The 20,525-nt window shown below is 35.5% G+C and overlaps 1 protein-coding gene across 5 annotated transcripts in view; it reads left to right on the top strand.

Annotated features, from left to right (window-relative positions):
* The window catches only part of LOC117339375 (nucleoplasmin-like protein ANO39), a 46,572-nt gene extending 26,047 nt beyond the window's left edge, over positions 1–20,525 (top strand). For 3 of the 5 annotated variants that reach the window (XM_033900932.1, XM_033900930.1, XM_033900928.1), the window contains 4 exons: positions 881–981; positions 1,622–1,643; positions 14,659–14,700; positions 20,294–20,525. In XM_033900932.1, the coding sequence (XP_033756823.1) occupies positions 881–981; positions 1,622–1,643; positions 14,659–14,700; positions 20,294–20,338 (210 nt within the window). In that variant the 3' untranslated portion in view covers positions 20,339–20,525. The remainder of the gene's footprint in view (positions 1–880; positions 982–1,621; positions 1,644–14,658; positions 14,701–20,293) is intronic. The other 2 variants (XM_033900933.1, XM_033900929.1) reach the window with 1 other exon arrangement.

The raw sequence follows: 20,525 nt of genomic DNA, 5'->3' as shown, positions 1-20,525 counted from the left end.
TTTTCTTTTGAAATTTACTGATCACCGTGGACGAGTGCTTTTTTGCACCCTGACATGGAAATTAAGCTTTTACAGAGGTTTAATAGTTGGTCAAATACATGATACACATCATTGTATAAGAGAATATCTTATCAGAAAATGGGGAGAAATTAGTGAAGCCATATGTCGTCAATGGGGATAGATTACATTAGGTGTGGAGGACGTGGACTACCAGGTGTGGGAGTTAATTTTTGTACACTTAATTTATAACAGTTACCTCCCTTTGACCACTACTAACACTTCATTTTGTCTGATACAAATTCCTGTTCCAAGTTTCACTGTCAAGATAATAATTGCTAATTATCATTTTATTTTATGCACATTTTATCGCAATTTGTCGAAGAAGCTTGTAGTGTGTATTAAGCAAATATAGGTAATTTCAGCCCTTCAGCATCATGAGCCAACCGTTAACTTTTTCATATTTTTGATATCTTAGAACACCTGAGCTAGTTAATGAAATTTTGCAGGAACATTGATTCTATGGCCAAAGATGGAACTACTACTATATTGATGTATCTAATGTTACTAACTTATAATGATCCCCGAAGGACAGGGTCAAATGTGGTCAAATTGAGTGATATTTCAACAATCTTTCAGACCCAAATGCATCAAAATCAAGTATGTACTCTACACGTAGGGAAGGGTCTTGAGATGCTCTATTAATTGATTCTTGGGGCTACATGTCAATCCACCTCCCTTTATTGTAACTAAAATGTTTTGTTGTAACAAAGATATTATACACAACTAGTCGAGAGAACTGGTAAAGCCAATTTGGACTTTGTTTATTTTTAAAACTTCTGTTAGCATGTGACTTTAAAAAGTTGTACAATTTACATAATAGGAGGAAGATATGGAAGAAGAGGAAGATGACGAGGAAGATGACGAGGAAGATGAAGATGAGGAAGAGGAAAGTGAAGAAGAAAGTAGTCCAGAAAAAGTCAGGTAAGTTGAAGTAATTTTGAATTCGTATCACTGAAGCCAATTTTGGCTGTGTATAATTCTAACTTGTGTTGAAAGTACCTTTTTAGGTACAGAAGCTTAGTCAACAAATGTTGGCTCACAGTGTCAGGGATGTTAAAAAAAAATTCAATCACTAGCACAGGGCAAGTAGTCACCAAATATCCACTAGCTTGAACTATAAATCTATTACTCCAACAAATATGGGGGAAAATTAGGCACAAATGACCCCATATTATTCAGATTTACTCTAAAGGTAAGACTATTATCAGGAATGTTAAGGTTTTTACAGTGTGTTTTGGATGCTCCGTGAATAGAATTGAATATAAATGTTTCTCTATCTACTGAAATGTCATTGGAAAGTCCCTTGCCTTGGGCTAGTATATACGGCTGAATTTTCACTAGCCCAAGCTGAAAATTTGGTAGCCCTGGACGTCGGGCTAGTGGAATTTACACCCCTGATTGTATGTGTGTGTGACACCAAGTAATACTGTAGACATGATTAAGTTTAAATTCACAGTGATCGTAAGCAATCTTAGTAATTCAAAACAAATAATATTTATTTTATGAATATTTCATTTTTAATGCTGATAATAAATGTACATGTATATATATATCTTCACAGCAAGAAGAAGAAAAAGGGCAAGGTAGGTATCAACTTTTGTATTTTAAAACATTTTTAAACGTTTTTTAAAACATTAAGCAGATTTTTCTGAAACAACATGTAGGTCCCCCTTTGTCTCTAGTTGTGCACATTTGATTTTGTGTTCGATGCAGAAAACAAAATGGCTTCAGTTGGTATTGATATAATTAATTAAAAAAAAATTATTAGATTTCATATGTAGTTTAGCTTGTTAATCATTAAATTAGAGGAAAGACCAGTCTACACAGAACCAATCAAGATAGAGGGTGTCAAGATCTCTCTTAGATCTCATTATATTTCATGTTTTTAATGCCAGTTGCTTCCCTTTACATATAACTCTGAGTGGCTATTTGTTTCCCCCAAATCTGGATCAACTCTTAACAAGTATTAAGTTTTGTCAAATTTCAATCAGGAGGACTCTAGGCTTGTCAAACAGCAGCATCTAAAACAACAGATTTTATTAAAACAGTAAAAAATTAAAACCACATGTTCTCATACACCGACACCTATAATGCAAAATTACATTGACTTTATTTCTGGTATTGTAATGTGGGGGATATGTATATTATACTTGAATAGCCTAAGCGTTATCATGATGAGGTATGTGTGTAAACTTGTGTATTTTACAATTGAGAAACAAGTTATATAAACTTATATTAATCACGCTTGTTGGCCGGATGGAAGTGTGTGAGGGGTCTTACTGTGGGAGGAAACCGCAGTATCCGGGGAAAACTCGCATGAACGGGCAGGGGACCCCATACTTTTTCACGTCTGATTGAGGGAATTGAACCCCGGCCGCCTAAGTGTAAGGCAAGTGTGTTACCACTGTGCTTCTTGACCCCCCCCCCCCCCCCCCCAAGATTAGGTATTCTTCGCACACATGGTTATTGTGGAATTGCACTGCTTTCAGAAAAGTCGCTGAGAAATCATTCTTTCTACCAAAAAAGTTCATATCTGGTAAAACAGTCCTAATGAAAATAATCTTGTGCCCTTCATTTTGCAGAATCCTCAATTTTAATATAGTGAGCAAAAATTGGTTCACAAAATATCCTCCTCAAACTCCAATACCAAACTTTTACCCCAAGGGAGCAAGCTTATTTGAGGCTACAGGGCTTTTTCTGAGGGCTTTTTGGGGCCGTTAATCGGCCCCATTCCCAATTGAAACTATTTCATATTTACGGTAAACCTCCGATTAATTCGAACACGCGGATAGTTCGAACACACATTTTTTTCTAGAAAAACAGGAATTTTTTAGCTAGTAATAGTTCGAACTCTGGCTGTTTATAACTGACACCATTTCGGATAGTTCGAACTTGTCAAATGAAGAACGTAAAGTAAGGTTTTTTTTATCGGCAAACTCAATTGAAAGCTCGCGACGACACGGCCCCGATGACCGGCCCAGAAAAAATGCCAAGATTTAAATTTGATCAACAAGCACGTTTAGGTTAAAAGATTGTATGCGTGATCATTAGAATGCGTCTGTGATTTAATATATATGCCACATATTTTAGCTTTAATTCGGTTTTTGTTACATTGCAAAATACACCACGCACGAGACAGCTGATTGCAAAATTTAGGCCCCGACAATGTATAAATAACATGCGATATTTGTATTCGCGCTGTGTATGGCAAACTAAGAAATCATCCGTGTATTTTCACATATAACTAGTGTTAACTTAGCATTATGATTATTTAATTGTGACTGGACAATCTCTTAAGTATTGCCAATCAAGGTATTACCTGAAAACCTGCGACCTCACGCTAGGTAAGCAGGCCACGCGAGGTGTCGCTTGCGGTAAAGTTGAAAGGATCGGCCGCCCGATCGTGCTGAGTGACGTGAAGAGCATTCATATCCAGTCAAAACAATCCACAGGTGTCCCAATTAGTGATGGATAATTTTGCAGGTATCAACTATGTTTTGTAGATAATACGACTGGGCATATTTACATGTAAAAGCAGACATGTTGCTGTTCTGACCTAATTTTACCAACACATATCGCCTATTTTTACAGTAGTGGTTTCGTAAACGGAACAGGTTATGAAGACTGCTTTTGATGTATTTTAAGAGACCATTTATTACAATAATAAAGTGATAGTTTCTCATTCAGATAAAAAATATAATCATGCAAAGATTATACTGTACAAATGTTTAACTTTTGTGTCACAAATGAAACGTGTACTGTAGTGTTATGGGGCCTACTGTAGCTACGCATTGCCCGATCCGCGAGTGACTTCGTGCAAAAACAATCATAATTATCGTGAAATGAAGAACGTTTAACGATCAATTAATATTGAATTAAATGAAAAACTATCATTTTACTTACTTATAAATGTGCCATTGTTCAGGCCGCCGTTGTTACGTATCGGATTTACGATGGATGTGTTTGTGTCTAATGATTTTACTCTGCCGAGATTTTCGCCGATATTGTCTCGAATAGTTCGAACTCACGCATATTTTCTGGAGCATAATTTCGAATAATTCGAACAGGTTCGTCAATATTTATTTAATTTTGTTCGAACTAACCGGAGGTTTACCGTAAGCCAAATTCCCAAAATTTGCTGTTTACTCCTGAAAAAATCTTTCCCAATTCATCAATTTTCTTCCCAAAATGAGACAAAAAGGCCCCTTCCCAAGCCAGTGAGAAAAAGCCCTGGGCTAAATACAGTACTTGACTTTTACACCAGAGGAGGGAGCTTATTTGAGGATAAATACAGTACTTCACTTTTACACCAGAGGAGGGAGCTTATTTGAGGCTAAATACAGTACTTGACTTTTACACTAGAGGAGGGAGCTTATTTGAGGATAAATACAGTACTTGACTTTTACACTAGAGGAGGGAGCTTATTTGAGGATAAATACAGTACTTCACTTTTACACCAGAGGAGGGAGCTTATTTGAGGCTAAATACAGTACTTGACTTTTACACTAGAGGAGGGAGCTTATTTGAGGATAAATACAGTACTTGACTTTTACACTAGAGGAGGGAGCTTATTTGAGGATAAATACAGTACTTCACTTTTACACCAGAGGAGGGAGCTTATTTGAGGCTAAATACAGTACTTGACTTTTACACTAGAGGAGGGAGCTTATTTGAGGATAAATACAGTACTTGACTTTTACACTAGAGGAGGGAGCTTATTTGAGGCTAAATACAGTACCTGACTTTTATACTAGAGGAGGGGGCTTATTTGAGGCTAAATACAGTACTTGACTTTTACACTAGAGGAGGGAGCTTATTTGAGGATAAATACAGTACTTGACTTTTACACTAGAGGAGGGAGCTTATTTGAGGATAAATACAGTACTTGACTTTTACACTAGAGGAGGGAGCTTATTTGAGGATAAATACAGTACTTGACTTTTACACTAGAGGAGGGAGCTTATTTGAGGCTAAATACAGTACTTGACTTTTACACTAGAGGAGGGAGCTTATTTGAGGCTAAATACAGTACTTGACTTTTACACTAGAGGAGGGAGCTTATTTGAGGCTAAATACAGTACTTGACTTTTACACTAGAGGAGGGAGCTTATTTGAGGATAAATACAGTACTAAACGTTTACACTAGAGGAGGGAGCTTATTTGGGGATAAATACAGTACTTCACTTTTACACTAGAGGAGGGAGCTTATTTGAGGATAAATACAGTACTTCACTTTTACACTAGAGGAGGGAGCTTATTTGATGCTAGATACAGTACTTGACTTTTACACCAGAGGAGGGAGCTTATTTGAGGATAAATACAGTACTAAACGTTTACACTAGAGGAGGGAGCTTATTTGGGGATAAATACAGTACTTGACTTTTACACTAGAGGAGGGAGCTTATTTGAGGATAAATACAGTACTTCACTTTTACACTAGAGGAGGGAGCTTATTTGATGCTAGATACAGTACTTGACTTTTACACTAGAGGAGGGAGCTTATTTGAGGCTAAATACAGTACTTGACTTTTACACTAGAGGAGGGAGCTTATTTGAGGATAAATACAGTACCTGACTTTTACACTAGAGGAGGGAGCTTATTTGGGGATAAATACAGTACTTGACTTTTACACTAGAGGAGGGAGCTTATTTGAGGATAAATACAGTACTTGACTTTTACACTAGAGGAGGGAGCTTATTTGGGGATAAATACAGTACTTGACTTTTACACTAGAGGAGGGAGCTTATTTGAGGATAAATACAGTACCTGACTTTTACACTAGAGGAGGGAGCTTATTTGGGGATAAATACAGTACTTGACTTTTACACTAGAGGAGGGAGCTTATTTGAGGATAAATACAGTACTTGACTTTTACACTAGAGGAGGGAGCTTATTTGAGGCTAAATACAGTACTTGACTTTTACACTAGAGGAGGGAGCTTATTTGAGGATAAATACAGTACTTGACTTTTACACTAGAGGAGGGAGCTTATTTGAGGATAAATACAGTACCTGACTTTTACACCAGAGGAGGGAGCTTATTTGAGGATGAATATGGTAGTAAAGAGCTATATAAAAAGGTTGCTTCACCTCTGGTTAAAACAATCATTCTGAACCATGAACAATAGATTGGGAAGAAACTGTCTCAGAAGAAAATTGATGGGATACAGTAATATTCTGAATTTCGGAACAATTATAAATGTAAAAATCCCTGAATCATCCCTGATTAGAAATGGACATAGGATACCCAAGTAAATTAGGAGCCTTAGACAGTTGGGCATATACTCCTTTGAATTCTGGTGCTTTATCAAGACCATGTTTAAATAATGAACTGCAATTCAATTAGGCCAGTCTTGTGTGATTGGTTGAAACTTTTCTGACAAAATAATAGATGTTTTTGGAGACTTGTATGAAGGTAGTATTAAGCTAACCTGCCTGAAGTGAGCTTATGCCATAGTGCGGTGTTCGTTGTCAGTCAGGCTGTCCAGAGAATTTGATAGGCATGTAGCATGCTGGGGTGATTGGCTACCAAGTTTGTTCAAATGAATAACCTTGACCTATCTTCAAGGTCACAGGGGTCAAATGGGCTAAAATATTGAAATGATTCATTGATAGCCATGAAGCTCAAGGAGTCAATATTGCGTCTAACATGCTAGGGTGATGGGCTACCAGAATTGTTTAAATGAACGACCTTGACCTACCTTCAAGGCTACAGGGGTTGAATGGGTTAAAATATTTTAACAATGATTTATTGATTTCCAAGAGACCCCAGAGACCTTATATTGAGCCAATAGTATGCTAGAACAAATATCTAAAATATTTATTAACATGAATAAACCTAGCCTACTCCAATATTTGAGGTGTCCCGACACTTTATCACTAGCCCTCCACCTCTGGGTTGCGAGTTCGAAACCTACGTGGGGCAGTTGCTAGATATTGACTGTAGGCCGTTGGTTTTTCTCCGGGTACTCCAGCTTTCCTCCACCTCCAAAACCTTGCACGTCCTTAAATGACCCTGGCTGTTAATAGGACGTTTAAACAAAAACAAACAAACCAATATTTGAATAAAGCGGTAATTAGGATAGTATCTGCCTTTTGTTGACCTGTATCAACTTCAAAGTTGCTGCAGGATCAGGTGAGTGATACAGGCCCATTTGACCTCTTGTTTAAGTATAAAGTATTATGGTTTTTTGGTTGAAGTTCTGAACTTTCTATTGATATCAAAAGTGAAAGAATTCAAAGAAAAGATATCTTTAAAAAAAGACCCACCTAATCAGAAACCATACTGGGATATGATCAGAAACTTCAATGTAGAGTTAAAACCTATGTGTATTTTTACTGCAGCATTATTGAGTCCTTTAATAACAAAAATTAGAAAACCTTGATAAAGGGTGCAAATTGTGAAAAATGTCCACTTTTTTAATTGATTTGTGTTAAGCATTAGTGGTCTGATGGAAGGGTAGGGGTATTGGATTGTTTGTATAACAGCTGATGGAGTAACCAACACCTGTTGACGAGTATAAAGTGATGAGATACCCTACACTCGGCTTATTCTGTGACAGCAAGTGCAAAGAGGAGCCTGGAGTAGAATGGTTAACTTGATGTTTGATTTACACCTGAAGGGTTTAGTCCACATGTTAGTGTCAAGATCAAATATTACACGTCCAATGAACACGCAAGTTGGTACCAACATCAGAGAGGTCTTTGTCACAGCATTTTTAAAAGGTTTTTTGGGTCTCATCCACAGGATTTCTTGAAGTTTTCTGTTTCCCAACTTGTACTTGGTATTTGGAAGGGGCATGCACTGCTCTGCACTTGGTTTCTTTGAGATAGTCACCAACTACTACAAGGAGATTCCGCCTCAAAATTACCCTGGCTGCTGAAGGGTTGGTTAACCCAGCAAACAAACTATAGAAATGTGTCTCGACTCTCCCTCATTGATGTAGTACTTGTTTTGTCAACAATATAACTACGTTACAAATTCACATTGGTTTGTACCAAATTAACTTGGTATTTGGATTTAGTAAAATGTCGGGAACAAAATCATTGAAAAATGACCCCAATGTACAAAGTAGGTGGCTGTAACCTAATTAAGAAACTGCCACACTATTGAATATTATCTCAAAATGTTTCTCACTTTAGTTCAAGATATTTGGATGCATATTAATGTCAGGGTTTGAAATCCTGGCAAAGGTGTTAAACTTTTCTACCATTGTCATAAAGTTCAATGAAACTCTGGAGTTTCTTCTAAATTTGAGACACTTGTTAAATTGTGGACAAAGTTAGAATATGTTTCTTTAATATTGCATATATCGACTTGGCTCATCACTTATCGATTTGTGTGAGCTCGACAGTCATGAATGAACTGTGGAGTACACAGCCCACCAGAATTGTAAACATACACCTATATGTAGGCTATAAGTTGGTCTCACCTGTGAATGGCAGGTGTTGGGGAGGATTTGTTGATCTCCAGACTGGAGTAAGTGAACAAGTATTGCTTTGTTAGGTAGGTCTTGTGGTTGACCACCTCGGTGTGGCTATGCTCCCACCCTGCCTAGGAAGGCTGTCACGATTGCTTCTCAACACATTTTAAATCTGGATATATTGTATGACAAATTTATTGGGTATTGTGAAATGAAGAGTATCTTCTCATTGATACTAACTCGCAAATAGATCCCTGCCTTTTATAATCTGCTGTTGACGCTGGTAAACTGCTATATATATTCAGGGAATTATCTTTTTTCCCATACCAGGAAGAGTGGACAAGTCCATGATAAAGAGACATATTGGTATTAGATAGACCAGGTGTTTAACTACACCAACTCATCCTGACAACAGCTAATAAACCAAAGCCTGGTTAGTTTAAATTTATTTTGTATTGAATTTATTTAACCTTTTCTTGAATCTACTGTAATTTGTATTTTGAATGATTTTTAGCTTGGTATGACTAAGTCCAGGGGAGCTGTTGGTGTTGTTCCTATACAGCTAGATTAAACTCTTAATAAAAACAGTGTTTATTTTATGCATGTTTCTTGTGACAAACCCTTTCCATTGGTACTAACAATTACAGATGACTTGTTAACTGTACAAGATAGGGCTTTTATATTTGTTGTGTATGTTCCTTGTGACAAGCCTTTTCCGTTGGTATTATATGTTTGTGGACCTGCTGACATTGGCCGTGATCTTGGACCTACTTTTAAAAAACTAATTCTGAATTTCAACCCTCTCAGTAACTTGAATACCCATGCAAAGTTGGCCCTTGAGCTGCCTAACCCATTCCTGTCCACTTTCTTCAAAACTCTGAAATTCTTGTACAAAATATAGTGATGTACCGAGTGTGCATCAACTCATTGATCTCCAGCACAAAATGGAAATGTGATTTTTGCTTAAAACTTGTTGAAATAAAACAACTTGAGTTGGACAATAATACACTTCAGGATATAATCCTGCCTCTAGAAACCTCTGCCTGCATAGTATATTGCTCAGCCCTTATGCATGTATATTTTAGACCCCACCCACAAAGAACTCTGCCCAGGTTTTATGCTTGCACCCCCATGTACAAGACTCTTAACAGGAGTAGCAGCAAGTTCTCGTGTGGATTGCCTTTTCTGTCATATATTTGTTAGTGGTATATCTGGTTGATGTATTGGCGTTAATCTTCAAAGAGCTCTAGTATAATCGATGTCCCTGGGAGGGCACCCTCAAGTGTATCTCTGACTTGTTGATAGATCACGCACAACAGTCCTTAGTTTGGCTAGGAGAGATATTGAGGTACTTACAGGTTGATGCTCAGAACCTTGATAGGTCACTGTATAAATACAAGATTGAAGAAATTATAACCCTACAGTATTAGTTCAGTGATTGTTAGACCTACTGACCAAGTAATCAATGTAGGTCACTGTGACATATGTCATGACTTGTTTTCCAATCTCCTAGTGTTCAGTTTTAAATGGTATTATATAATCTCGCCACACATATTCCATTCTCTCTGTGCCTTGTAATAGGAGGATGTAGAGCAAACATTGAACATACAGTGTAACCTGCCCTGAAGACTACCTGTATAAAAACCATCTTTAAAGGCATGTTTTGTGGTTTCATTAACTTCCATTAATGCTAAAACTACCTGCCGATTATATGCCACATTGTTCTGCAGCTGTTTAGTGGCCATTTTAGGTAGGTTTATATATTTTTAGCACAATTTTCGTTTTTGGTGGTTTTAGGTTTAATTGCCATCAAAGGAGCATATGCAGATGTTTCAAATACATTTTTAGGTCACCCAAAACAGTCTCCAGTGACCTATTTTGATCGCCTTTTGTCTGGCGTCATCTTGCATCGTTAGTACATCTGAGTGATATATAGTGTGGCCAGTAGCATGCTGGAATGAAAAGCTACAAAGCTGCTCTAAAGAATGACCTTGACCTACATTCAAGGTCACATGGTCAAATGAGTTGGGAATCTTTATAACAACTTCTTAATAACTTAGAGGCCCATAGCCATGATATTGAGCCAGTTTCATGTTAGGATGAAGGACTATCAAAGATGTTCAAATGATAACCTTGATGGACGTTAAAGATCACAAAGGTCAAAAGTGTTAAAATCTTTGAACAATTTGCAATAACCAGGAGGCCCTGGGTAAGATATTAAAACAGTTGCATGCTTTGATCAAACTGAAAAGTTTTGTTGAATTGAATGACTTTGACCTATCTTCAAGGTTACGCTTGTCAATTAATTGTGTTAAATTCTTAATTTAACAAAAAACACTATTAGTATGTATTTAAGAACTCAGGATATCCTTTAAGGCCCCCGGGCCTCTTGTCTATGTGGTAATATCGGGAACCTCTGGTGTTAAGAGGTATGTTTACATGTCTGTTGATGCCTTACAAGACTGCTTGAGATGCACACTGTTTAGTGAAGGTTCATAATTTAGAAGGCTGAAATAACATTATCATTTTATATTTCATAATATTTTTTCATGTCTTCATTTTTCTTGTCCACTTCTCATACTAATCTAAAAAAAACTACTCTAGTAGATTTGTGTGAAGATTTTAATCAGAAGATCAAAAAATTGAAAATTGGATTTCATATATATTGAAAGTATATTGTCAAATACAAGTTGACAATATAAAAGATCTTACAAGTCTGACTGATCTGGTTTCTGGGCACAGTGTTAGTGAAGTATTATTGAGTAAGTTATACATCATGTATGATTACATATTGTCCTGAGGATAAGTAGTGTCTGTGGATATTACACCTACCCTAGCTACGTCTTTGAAAGCAATATATCGCTCTTTTTGAATAGCTAATAGATTGATCTTCATTTACAAAAATGTGCAAATTTTGTATACCTTATATTAAGTAGCTAAAATGGCTGTAATCAAAGAAGAAATTTACTGTGAAATGGATTCAGTTTTAGCATGATAAGCCAATTTACTGATTGACAAGGTTGAGGTCCAGCAATTGCAAGGTCAAGGTATTTCTCGGTAAATGATTGACATTTTGTTCTGACAGACAGTCTGAAACTGACTTATTAGGAATGAAACATGACTAGTTGACTAATTAGGTGACTAATCAGAGGTCGAGGTAACAAAAAAGTTCAAGGGTAAATTATCTCATGAGTTGAACATTTTGTATAACATGGACATGAACTCGTATTTGGTCGTTAATATATATGAAAAGATTAAAAAAAAACTTGCCTCTGGAGTCCAGGTCATAATTATAGGGCCGAAATGTAGGGGTTATTAGATCAATATTGACTCCAACTTCAACTACTACAAGGAGACCCCAACTCATAATATCCCTGACTGATCACAGGACGATAAACTCATCAAACGAGCCAGCCAATAGTTTAAATGTATGCTAACAAATCTTTACATGTCATATGCAATATTTTGTTTGATGAATGACCGTTTAGAGCACTGATAGGTGACCTGTATCGATTGATAAATAAAAACACATTAAATTTGTGTTTTGGTTCACTTAATTGTTTAAGAATTACCTTATCTTTAAAAAAGTATAAATCAGTAGTCGTGTTTGCTCTTGCATTACAAGGAAACATGTGCAGGTGGTGTATACATTATATCCTGCTTTTTTTTTTGCTGTTTTAGATATTAAAATTTTCAAATGACAATTATATGATAAGTAAACACTGCATTCCACTATACTGAATAGTGATATAAATTAAGATATATTTACAAATACATCTTTCTTACCATGAATTTCTGTTTTACTTAAGTGATTCTAGGTCACAAGACAAATGATTTCTTGCTAATATTTCATACTAAATCTACACTGAAAGGCAGATGTTACACTGGATGACCTCCCCTTGAACACTACAGGTGAGGTATACAGGTGTACAGAGCTTCAGTCTTCCTTAATCCCTCATTGTCAGACAACATCACATCCTCTCTGTGGGTATCGCTTGTACCTCCAAGTGTAGCTCGAGTTTAACAACAGAAAAATAGAAAATATATCTTAATCAGTCTACTGCAATGATAGGATAGAATCAAAGTATAAATGTGCTGTACTCTCTTTAACTTAATATTAAAGCTATATTTAGTGTATTAATAAATACATATGAAAATATTTGTAATGTCTGGTAATAAAGATAGTTATGTCATTGTGCTATACTAGAGACTGTGCATTGGGCCTGGTGTAGTGGTGCAACATAACAAATGTTTAGTGCCATTAATACTGAATATACATGTACAGGATTTGCATTAATTCCCCACAAAACAACTCTTTATCTCATAATAAACTTATGTTTATTCCAATTAGTTTCACACCCACTTTCTGTGGCAGTTTAAAGTACCCTTAAATTGACCCTATAAAATTAAAAGCAACATCCATTTTTACATGTATTGACATTTTTGTTTAAATATATGCCATATAGTAAAATCACTATATAAATATAGTGGAGCTGAAGTCAGCAATGAACCCCATATCCTAATTATCCCCTTGGAAGAGCGACTCGAGCAATCATGGCATTTAATAAAATCGATATATTGTAACATTTATTGTGTTATGTCAGTCTATTCATTTCCCTGACCCGACTCTTTCCAATTCATAAAAGATAGTTGATAATATAATTTTAATTTAAAAAAAATTAGTGTGAACTTTATCTAAAATGAATGTTTGCTTTTCCTGTAGTTTTAGCCGATAGACAACACAAGATTTGGGATTATGTTTGCCATGAAATGATTAAATATTTGTGTATATTTTCCTAATAATAAACCTTTGAAGCTTTAACATGAGTACACATCAACATGTTAATGTCAGCAACATTTCTTCAAAGAAACCCCGACTTGTTCACACAAATTTATCTGAGATCTAAATATGAATGTAATAGAGGTGTGTAGTGGGAAAATGGTGGGGACCCAAGCTTCATTGATGACCGAGATATCTAGGTCACTGTAGCTACCTTGAAATTATGAATTAAATAGTTGTAGCTCTAAGGTGTTGGTACACCTACCAAACTAATCTTGACAACAGACAATTTATTTTCCCCTTTAACACTATGTGTTTGTCTCCATGAGCCTTGGTAGGCTTACTCTATACCTGCACCACTGCAGCGGCTTTATACCTGTTTAACTTTGGCGTAACTTTCTATTAGAAGTCAGAGTGACTTCATTTGTTACCAAGATATAGGTTTCTTTTTGTCAAATGTGTATAGGATATAAAATAGCTTTTTTTCTGTTTGATTCTCGTGTCAGTGATGTGTTTTGGAAGTTAGATTTAATGTTTTCCTATGGTATATAATGAACATTGACCCTAATAATTTGGATGTATTATATATCTCGAAGCTTGCCAGCAATTTGCAGTGTAAAATCAATTTCTTTATATAAAAAAAACCCTGAAAGATTGACTTAGGTTATGAAGTGAATAGTTGGGATTCCCGGAAACTGTGTATGGGATTGCAGGACGACCTCCCCATTTATCAGCCATCTGGACACCTGCAGATTTGAAGTGCAGTTAGATTTGTGATCAGTCTTGTCATGGACATAAATGTCCAATACAATCTTAGTAAATCATGTTGGGCCTCCATTAGCCATTTTGCAAGTCATCTTACCTTTCGGGGTACATCAGAAGTGACTGGACTTTAAGCTGACGTGGTATTTTGTACACGAATGCGAAATTCACATTAAAGATTGTGCTTGATGTTTGTGTTGTACAAGTATTATTTGCAAATCATAAAAAATGTTATTTCAGATTGCAGGTGGACTACTTTTCCAATTGGTCTCCAAATATGTCTTTCAAAATTCAGCATTTATTACATAGTAAATATAAACATGAGCACAAATTACGATAAGCTTGTGACGCACTCTACCAATTTCATTCTCAAAACAACACAAAGTAATATACTTCAGGAGTTGTTACATACATAATAATGGATCCTGCCAAAGACCCAGGTTCTATTATTAAATACATAATAATTGTCATGTTAAAGGCCCAGATTCATTTGTTTTTAAATACATAATTAATCGCACCAAAGACCTTCGTTCAATTCCTGTCACTTTGTAGGAATGTGTTTTTTCCTTGTTCTCTACCCTATTTTAAGCTTATTCAATTTAAGCTAATTGAATTTCATAAACTTTTTTTCAGGAGACAACAAAGGCTAACTCCCGCAAAGGAAAGATGACCAAGGTATGGTTATGACTGAATATCCCGATTACTGATAGGGAGTATTTTTAATGTATTTTTTTATGCTCCAAAGGTCAAGGACATGGCAGGGATCAGAGAAATCATTTCTGAAAATAGGGGGGATATGAACAATGATCTACTACTACATAATGTCACTAAAAACAGTCAAATTAATATAAAATTTGTTCTGTCCATAATTTGAGTGCTACAATTTTACAAAATCTGAGATGGATCGGGGATTTCGGGGTGCTGTTAACTTCCAATTGAAATATTATAAAACTTGTGATTTAGATCATTTTCTCCAGCTGATCTGGCCCCTAATTAAGATGAGTAAATCATTTCTTCACAATACTTCGGACTTTGCCTTTCCAGATGTTATATATAAAGATACCTTATCTGATAACATCTATTCTTAGGGTCAAAAATAAACAACACCTGTTGTTGAATTGTAGCATATCTATACTTTTGCTTGAATATCAGATGTCTATGGTGAATTGCCTCCCTTAGCATGATAAATATGGTTTGCTACGGCCCTTGTGAGCACGATTTCCCCTTGTGCGACTGTTTTATGATCGGGCCCTGACCAGTAGGGCTATGAATGGTTGTGAAGTTATCGTAGTTTATCGACTACTTATGTCTAAGTTATTGACTTTAGTAGATTGTGCTTTTCAAAGTTGTTGACATTTTATATACAATACACGTAAAGGATGTAATTTATGATGAACAGCTGGGTTTCTTAGGGAAGTTAATCTCCTGTTAATTTAACACCTTTGAATTTGTATCATATTTCACTTTGACAAGCATGTGTTCTCAATGAAGTCTTTTCAGTTCCGATACCAGTTTTGATGTCTAGTTTACAGTCAGGACTATCATATAGCTGTTTTTTTTGAGCGGATGATATTTTCGCTATTTCGCGGGTCATTGACAATGTCGCAAACGTTTGACTCGAGAAATAATAAAACAATGCTAAATATTATCCACGAAATTCTGCAATTTAGACTTTCGTCATACTCTACTGTCATAAGCAGACTCGGCTGCCTCTAATTATCCAAGGTTATTTCGACAATTATGATTAATCGGAACAGATTTTTATGAAATTAACTCGTCTTACAGAATATTTTCATTCATAAGCATACAGTTATTTAATCTTGTTTAACCATACTTTGTTTGAATGCTAAATATAGCTTAGTGGAATATCTGTAAAACAAGGGAATATTCTACATTCTCTCAAGCCAGATGGGAAAATTTTGATTCATTAAGAATTCATTCTTTCGTTTTTAATGAAAATTGCAGAATTTTTCACCCTTGAAAATAACAAGCTGAACAGTATGTCTTAGACGAGTACTTCAATCTAGAATTATTTCCGGGCTTTTCAGGATTTTATTTCATTTTATACAAAAATTTCCAAAATTTCCTGTTTTATCTTGAATAAGATTCCCTCCCTATTCACAAATTTTCTACCCTGTAGAGTCGAAATGGCACCATTCAGAAACGATAAAAAAAAAAAGAATCCCTGTATTTCTACCTTTCCCATCATCATATTGGCTGTGTAAGATTGGATGCCCAGTCTCCGTGCAGTTACAGATTTGAAGCTTCTGACTTAACTGCACAAGATCCGCTGCACAAAAATACGCAATTAAATTTTGTTTTGCATCTTAAAGAGGGAAAAATTTGGAATGTTGTACAGTATGTAGCCTTCAATATGAATAGAAGATTGAGTGTATTTGGAGGACATCTAACATGTTGGTACATACGTATGGCCAGATGTTTATTTCATCTCATTTGCCCTTGTGTAACAGAATGTGACATCTTCTGTACATCATTTATATTTACCTGGTATACTGTATATAGTAAAACACAAATCATGATGGTGTAGATACATTTTGTTTTATCTCAAATCATGACCCATTTTTAAAATACTGTACCGATGTCATTTGAAAAGGTCATTCATAATCGGGTAAATTGAAAAGAAATTTAAAGTTAAAGTTTCACTGATGTTGGTTTACCTTTATCTTGAAATAAATCTGGTATAATCAAGTTTAAATCTTCCATCTCTACTGTATACAATTGAAAATATATACTCTTGTCAATTACATTTACAGTGGAACTTCGTTAACTCGAAGTCGACGGGACCACGGAAAAACTTCGAGTTATCCGAGTGTTCGAATTAAGCGAGTTATCGTTTTTGGTGAAAAGTTTGGTCAATATTTGTCAACATTATATAATCATTATAACTTCGCTCTGTCGCTCATCAGTTTAGTGTGAAGACTGGTCAATACATGTAAATATATATGTAATGTTTCGTTATGTCACTTGTAATTTGGTGTAGTTTTGCAGATATAAAGTCACGATAAAGTGTCTTTCACTTAGTCACTTCAATAACGATCTGATGTGCAAGTCATGTTTGCCAAATGTAAACGATAAAACGGAATTCGACAAAATAACAAGTTATTAATGTCAAAACAAATAACCGTTTAAGTTTAACACAGATTGCATACAAAACGTAACAGAACCATTACCTTTTATTGGACATATATAAAATACTGTTTGATCGGCCTACTTACTTTGTATTGATAACCACGCCATTTCCATGTGTATTAGCACCGGAAGTTGGGCTGCGCATGTGCGTATAAAATGTTACTGTAACTGAGTTGGCGTTTTATCCGATTTAATAGACAGCACTGACCGTTACAGTTGTACTCTGAACACCTCAGCAGTAATTACGCTATTGTTTCAGCAGTTTAAAGATTTAATAGGCGCCGGTGACTGTGTCATTTCTACACCTGTAAAAACATCAGCCGGGTAGATCTACCGGTGTGTCAGAGATTAGTTCCGCTTGAGCGAACGGGTAGATGAGTTGTTGACTATCGTGTGTACTGATATCGGCGACCGCCTTGGGAAATTACCTGATGTAAGTAAAGCAGTACTTTTTATCACCAAGACTTGTTGTTATAAGATTCAACCGACAATTTCTTTTATGAATTTATGAAACACTTATAATAGCATGTAGGTTAGTAGTGCCGATATGTTCAGTATTACAAACGGAATTTAGCTCTTAAAAAATGTCGGCGTTTGCCACCGATCGACGAAAAATATACTTCGAGTTATTCGAACATTTCAAGTAGGATTTTTATTGTTGGGACCAAATTTTTACTTCGTATTATCCGAGTTTTTCGAGTTATCCGAATTCGAATTATCCGAGTTTTTTTTACTAAGATAAAGAGAGAATTCGGCCGGGACCGGCGAGGTACTTCGAGTTAAGCGGGGTATTCGAGTTATCCGAGTTCGAGTTAACGAAGTTCCACTGTACTTCCTCTGTTTTCATGGAGAGTTGGGGGCATTTTATATATCTTCGACAACTTCCAATGCTTGCAAGTTGGGGCCATTTTGTTGTGTAAATATACTTACAAGTGTAGGGTTGTTTTAGGTAGTCAGAATGTCGGGGAAACTATCAAAATGGTGGATATTTTGGGTCACAAAAGTGATTATTCTAGCTCAAATGATTAAAACAAATATTGTAGCAAAACAATGATTGAGATTTAAATTGACTGTTGGAAAATGACAATAAAACCCATGTGTTCTGGAAGTGTTAAGCTCCACTCGATTATTCCTTTAATTTAACTTTGAAAAGATCTTTTGTATTGTTGTAGTAGTATTTGAATCAAATATAACAACAACAAAAAAGATTGATAGATAATTTTCTGGCTTTATGGAGGCAATTTTAGACGGAGTTTAAATGCATCATGGATAGATATATATTTGCATTGTTCTAAAATAATTATGAAAAAAATAATGTACACATCTGTAATCAGTTGGAAATTCACATGAATAAAGCATGAACAAACACAACACGTGTGGATCTGAGTAATGCTTATATTGAGTGTAAAATATTTTTAATGTACTTTTAAGAAGCTGTATGTATTGTCAATTTCAGTGACAATTTCCCCTGGTACAAATTGATATTAAAATCTAGAATAACAAGTGGGAAAATATTCCACGGTGGAGATTTTATGTTGGCCTTAATACCATTGATGCATTTTTTATACCAAAACCTCAAACATTTCGCATAAAATAGACATTAAAAGTTTCCAAAATTATGTACGAAAATATTCAATGTGTTGTTTATGACCTATGTTGATAATCCAGTGTTAAAATGCAGTGTGTGATTGAAGGTAGGTTATACCGGAACACTGGCAGGTGTCGCTAATGACAACATATTAATGTCGCACCCACCAATAATCACTTAAGAATTACATGATAACGGTAATATACACTTCGTCATAAAACATTTTCCGAGATCAACAGGTTGATATCGCACAAAAGTTTCTAAACATTACCATCTACTTACTATGTGGAGTATGTGAGAGCAAAATATTGAGTCATACCCAAGTTATAGAGTATTAGATGGAGCATGCACCGGTATGGTGTTAATGCTTGTGATTGATGTAAAAAAAAATGTATTAAGATATTTCTTCGTCTGGTACCCTAGTTAATGTTGGGTAATTGATAGTGGGTTTGATTTATTGGAAAAACAAAATGAATTAAATATGTTCTTTAAAAAAATAATATTAAAAAAAATTGTATTATACAACAGTAAATGGTTATTTAAAGGGACATCACGGTAAAACGTTATTTTCATTGAATGTACATGTTTTGTTCCTTTCCAGTTATGTTTCTGTGCTATCCCAATATTCAGAGTCGATCCCTATGTCCAGACTGACCACTCAATTAAGTTGGGAATCCCCCTCTAAATTTAGCCCGGAAATTATTCTTAAATCATAGCATGTGACTGTTTTGAAATCGAGGCATTTTCATTTGTAAACACAAACACACGATAGTTTATAAGTCGAAATATTCCATCTTGGTTAGTTGGATAACGATATTATACAGTGGTTAAAATGTTAGATAACACGTTCTGTATAAATTCCGGCACAAATATTTATGTGTTTGTGTAAATTTTACCGAGTTTGTGTAAATAATACCTAGTTTGTTACGGCCTACTATCCAGCAATCAAGCAGAATACGAGCAGCCTCTGTATTACTGCTGTTTTCATGTTTGAACTGTTTCAATATATTGTACTGCTTCCCAAGTGTAATTCTAGGATTGTCTGACCCATTTGGCCATTGTTCTCTTATTGCGGAAACTGTTGTCGTTTTTAACCGCAGTTGATTCACATTGGAAGCCATTTTTGTTTTCAGGTGTTTTAGTTCGTTGTGCGCATGCGTTTTATCGTGTATGTCACAAAATTTACATATCCAGACTATTGATCAACGAATTGTGATAACCTTTTTATTATTAATAATTGGATGTATTTTATGTACATATATCATCAAATTCGAATGGTTATTCATCAGGTTATTTTTTTTAAAAGATATACCCAATAATATGAAAAAATACAAAATAAAAATTGGTTTACCGTGATGTCCCTTTAAGTCTGAAATATTTCTGGATGTAACTGTTTTGGTACATGGATGGGACTAGAGTAATATTAAACCTAGTTACTAATTTTGTACTCTTCTGAACTATGGACCAGGTGAAGATACTGTTCTGGGTAATATTTGCTGGTGAGATTTAATTTTTTTTTTTTTTTTTTAGGCTTCCCCTGTCAGAGGAAAGGCCAAGAAATCCAGGAAGGTGTAAATCGGTGCAGACCAGTAGATTTTAAGCTGGACTTGACCAGTACCAGGGGTCAGTGGTACATGGATGTATGAACCTTAAGGTGTCGCAGGACTGCAATAGTTAGATAGTGCTCATTACTTGTAGAAAACATGTTGATGGGGGGAAAACAAAATATTCCTTAATATTTCATTAAACAAATTAAACTTAT

The sequence above is a fragment of the Pecten maximus genome, chromosome 12 (assembly GCF_902652985.1).
Source record: "Pecten maximus chromosome 12, xPecMax1.1, whole genome shotgun sequence".
Taxonomy (NCBI): Eukaryota; Metazoa; Mollusca; class Bivalvia; order Pectinida; family Pectinidae; genus Pecten; species Pecten maximus.
This window is presented reverse-complemented; position numbering and strand designations above follow the sequence as displayed.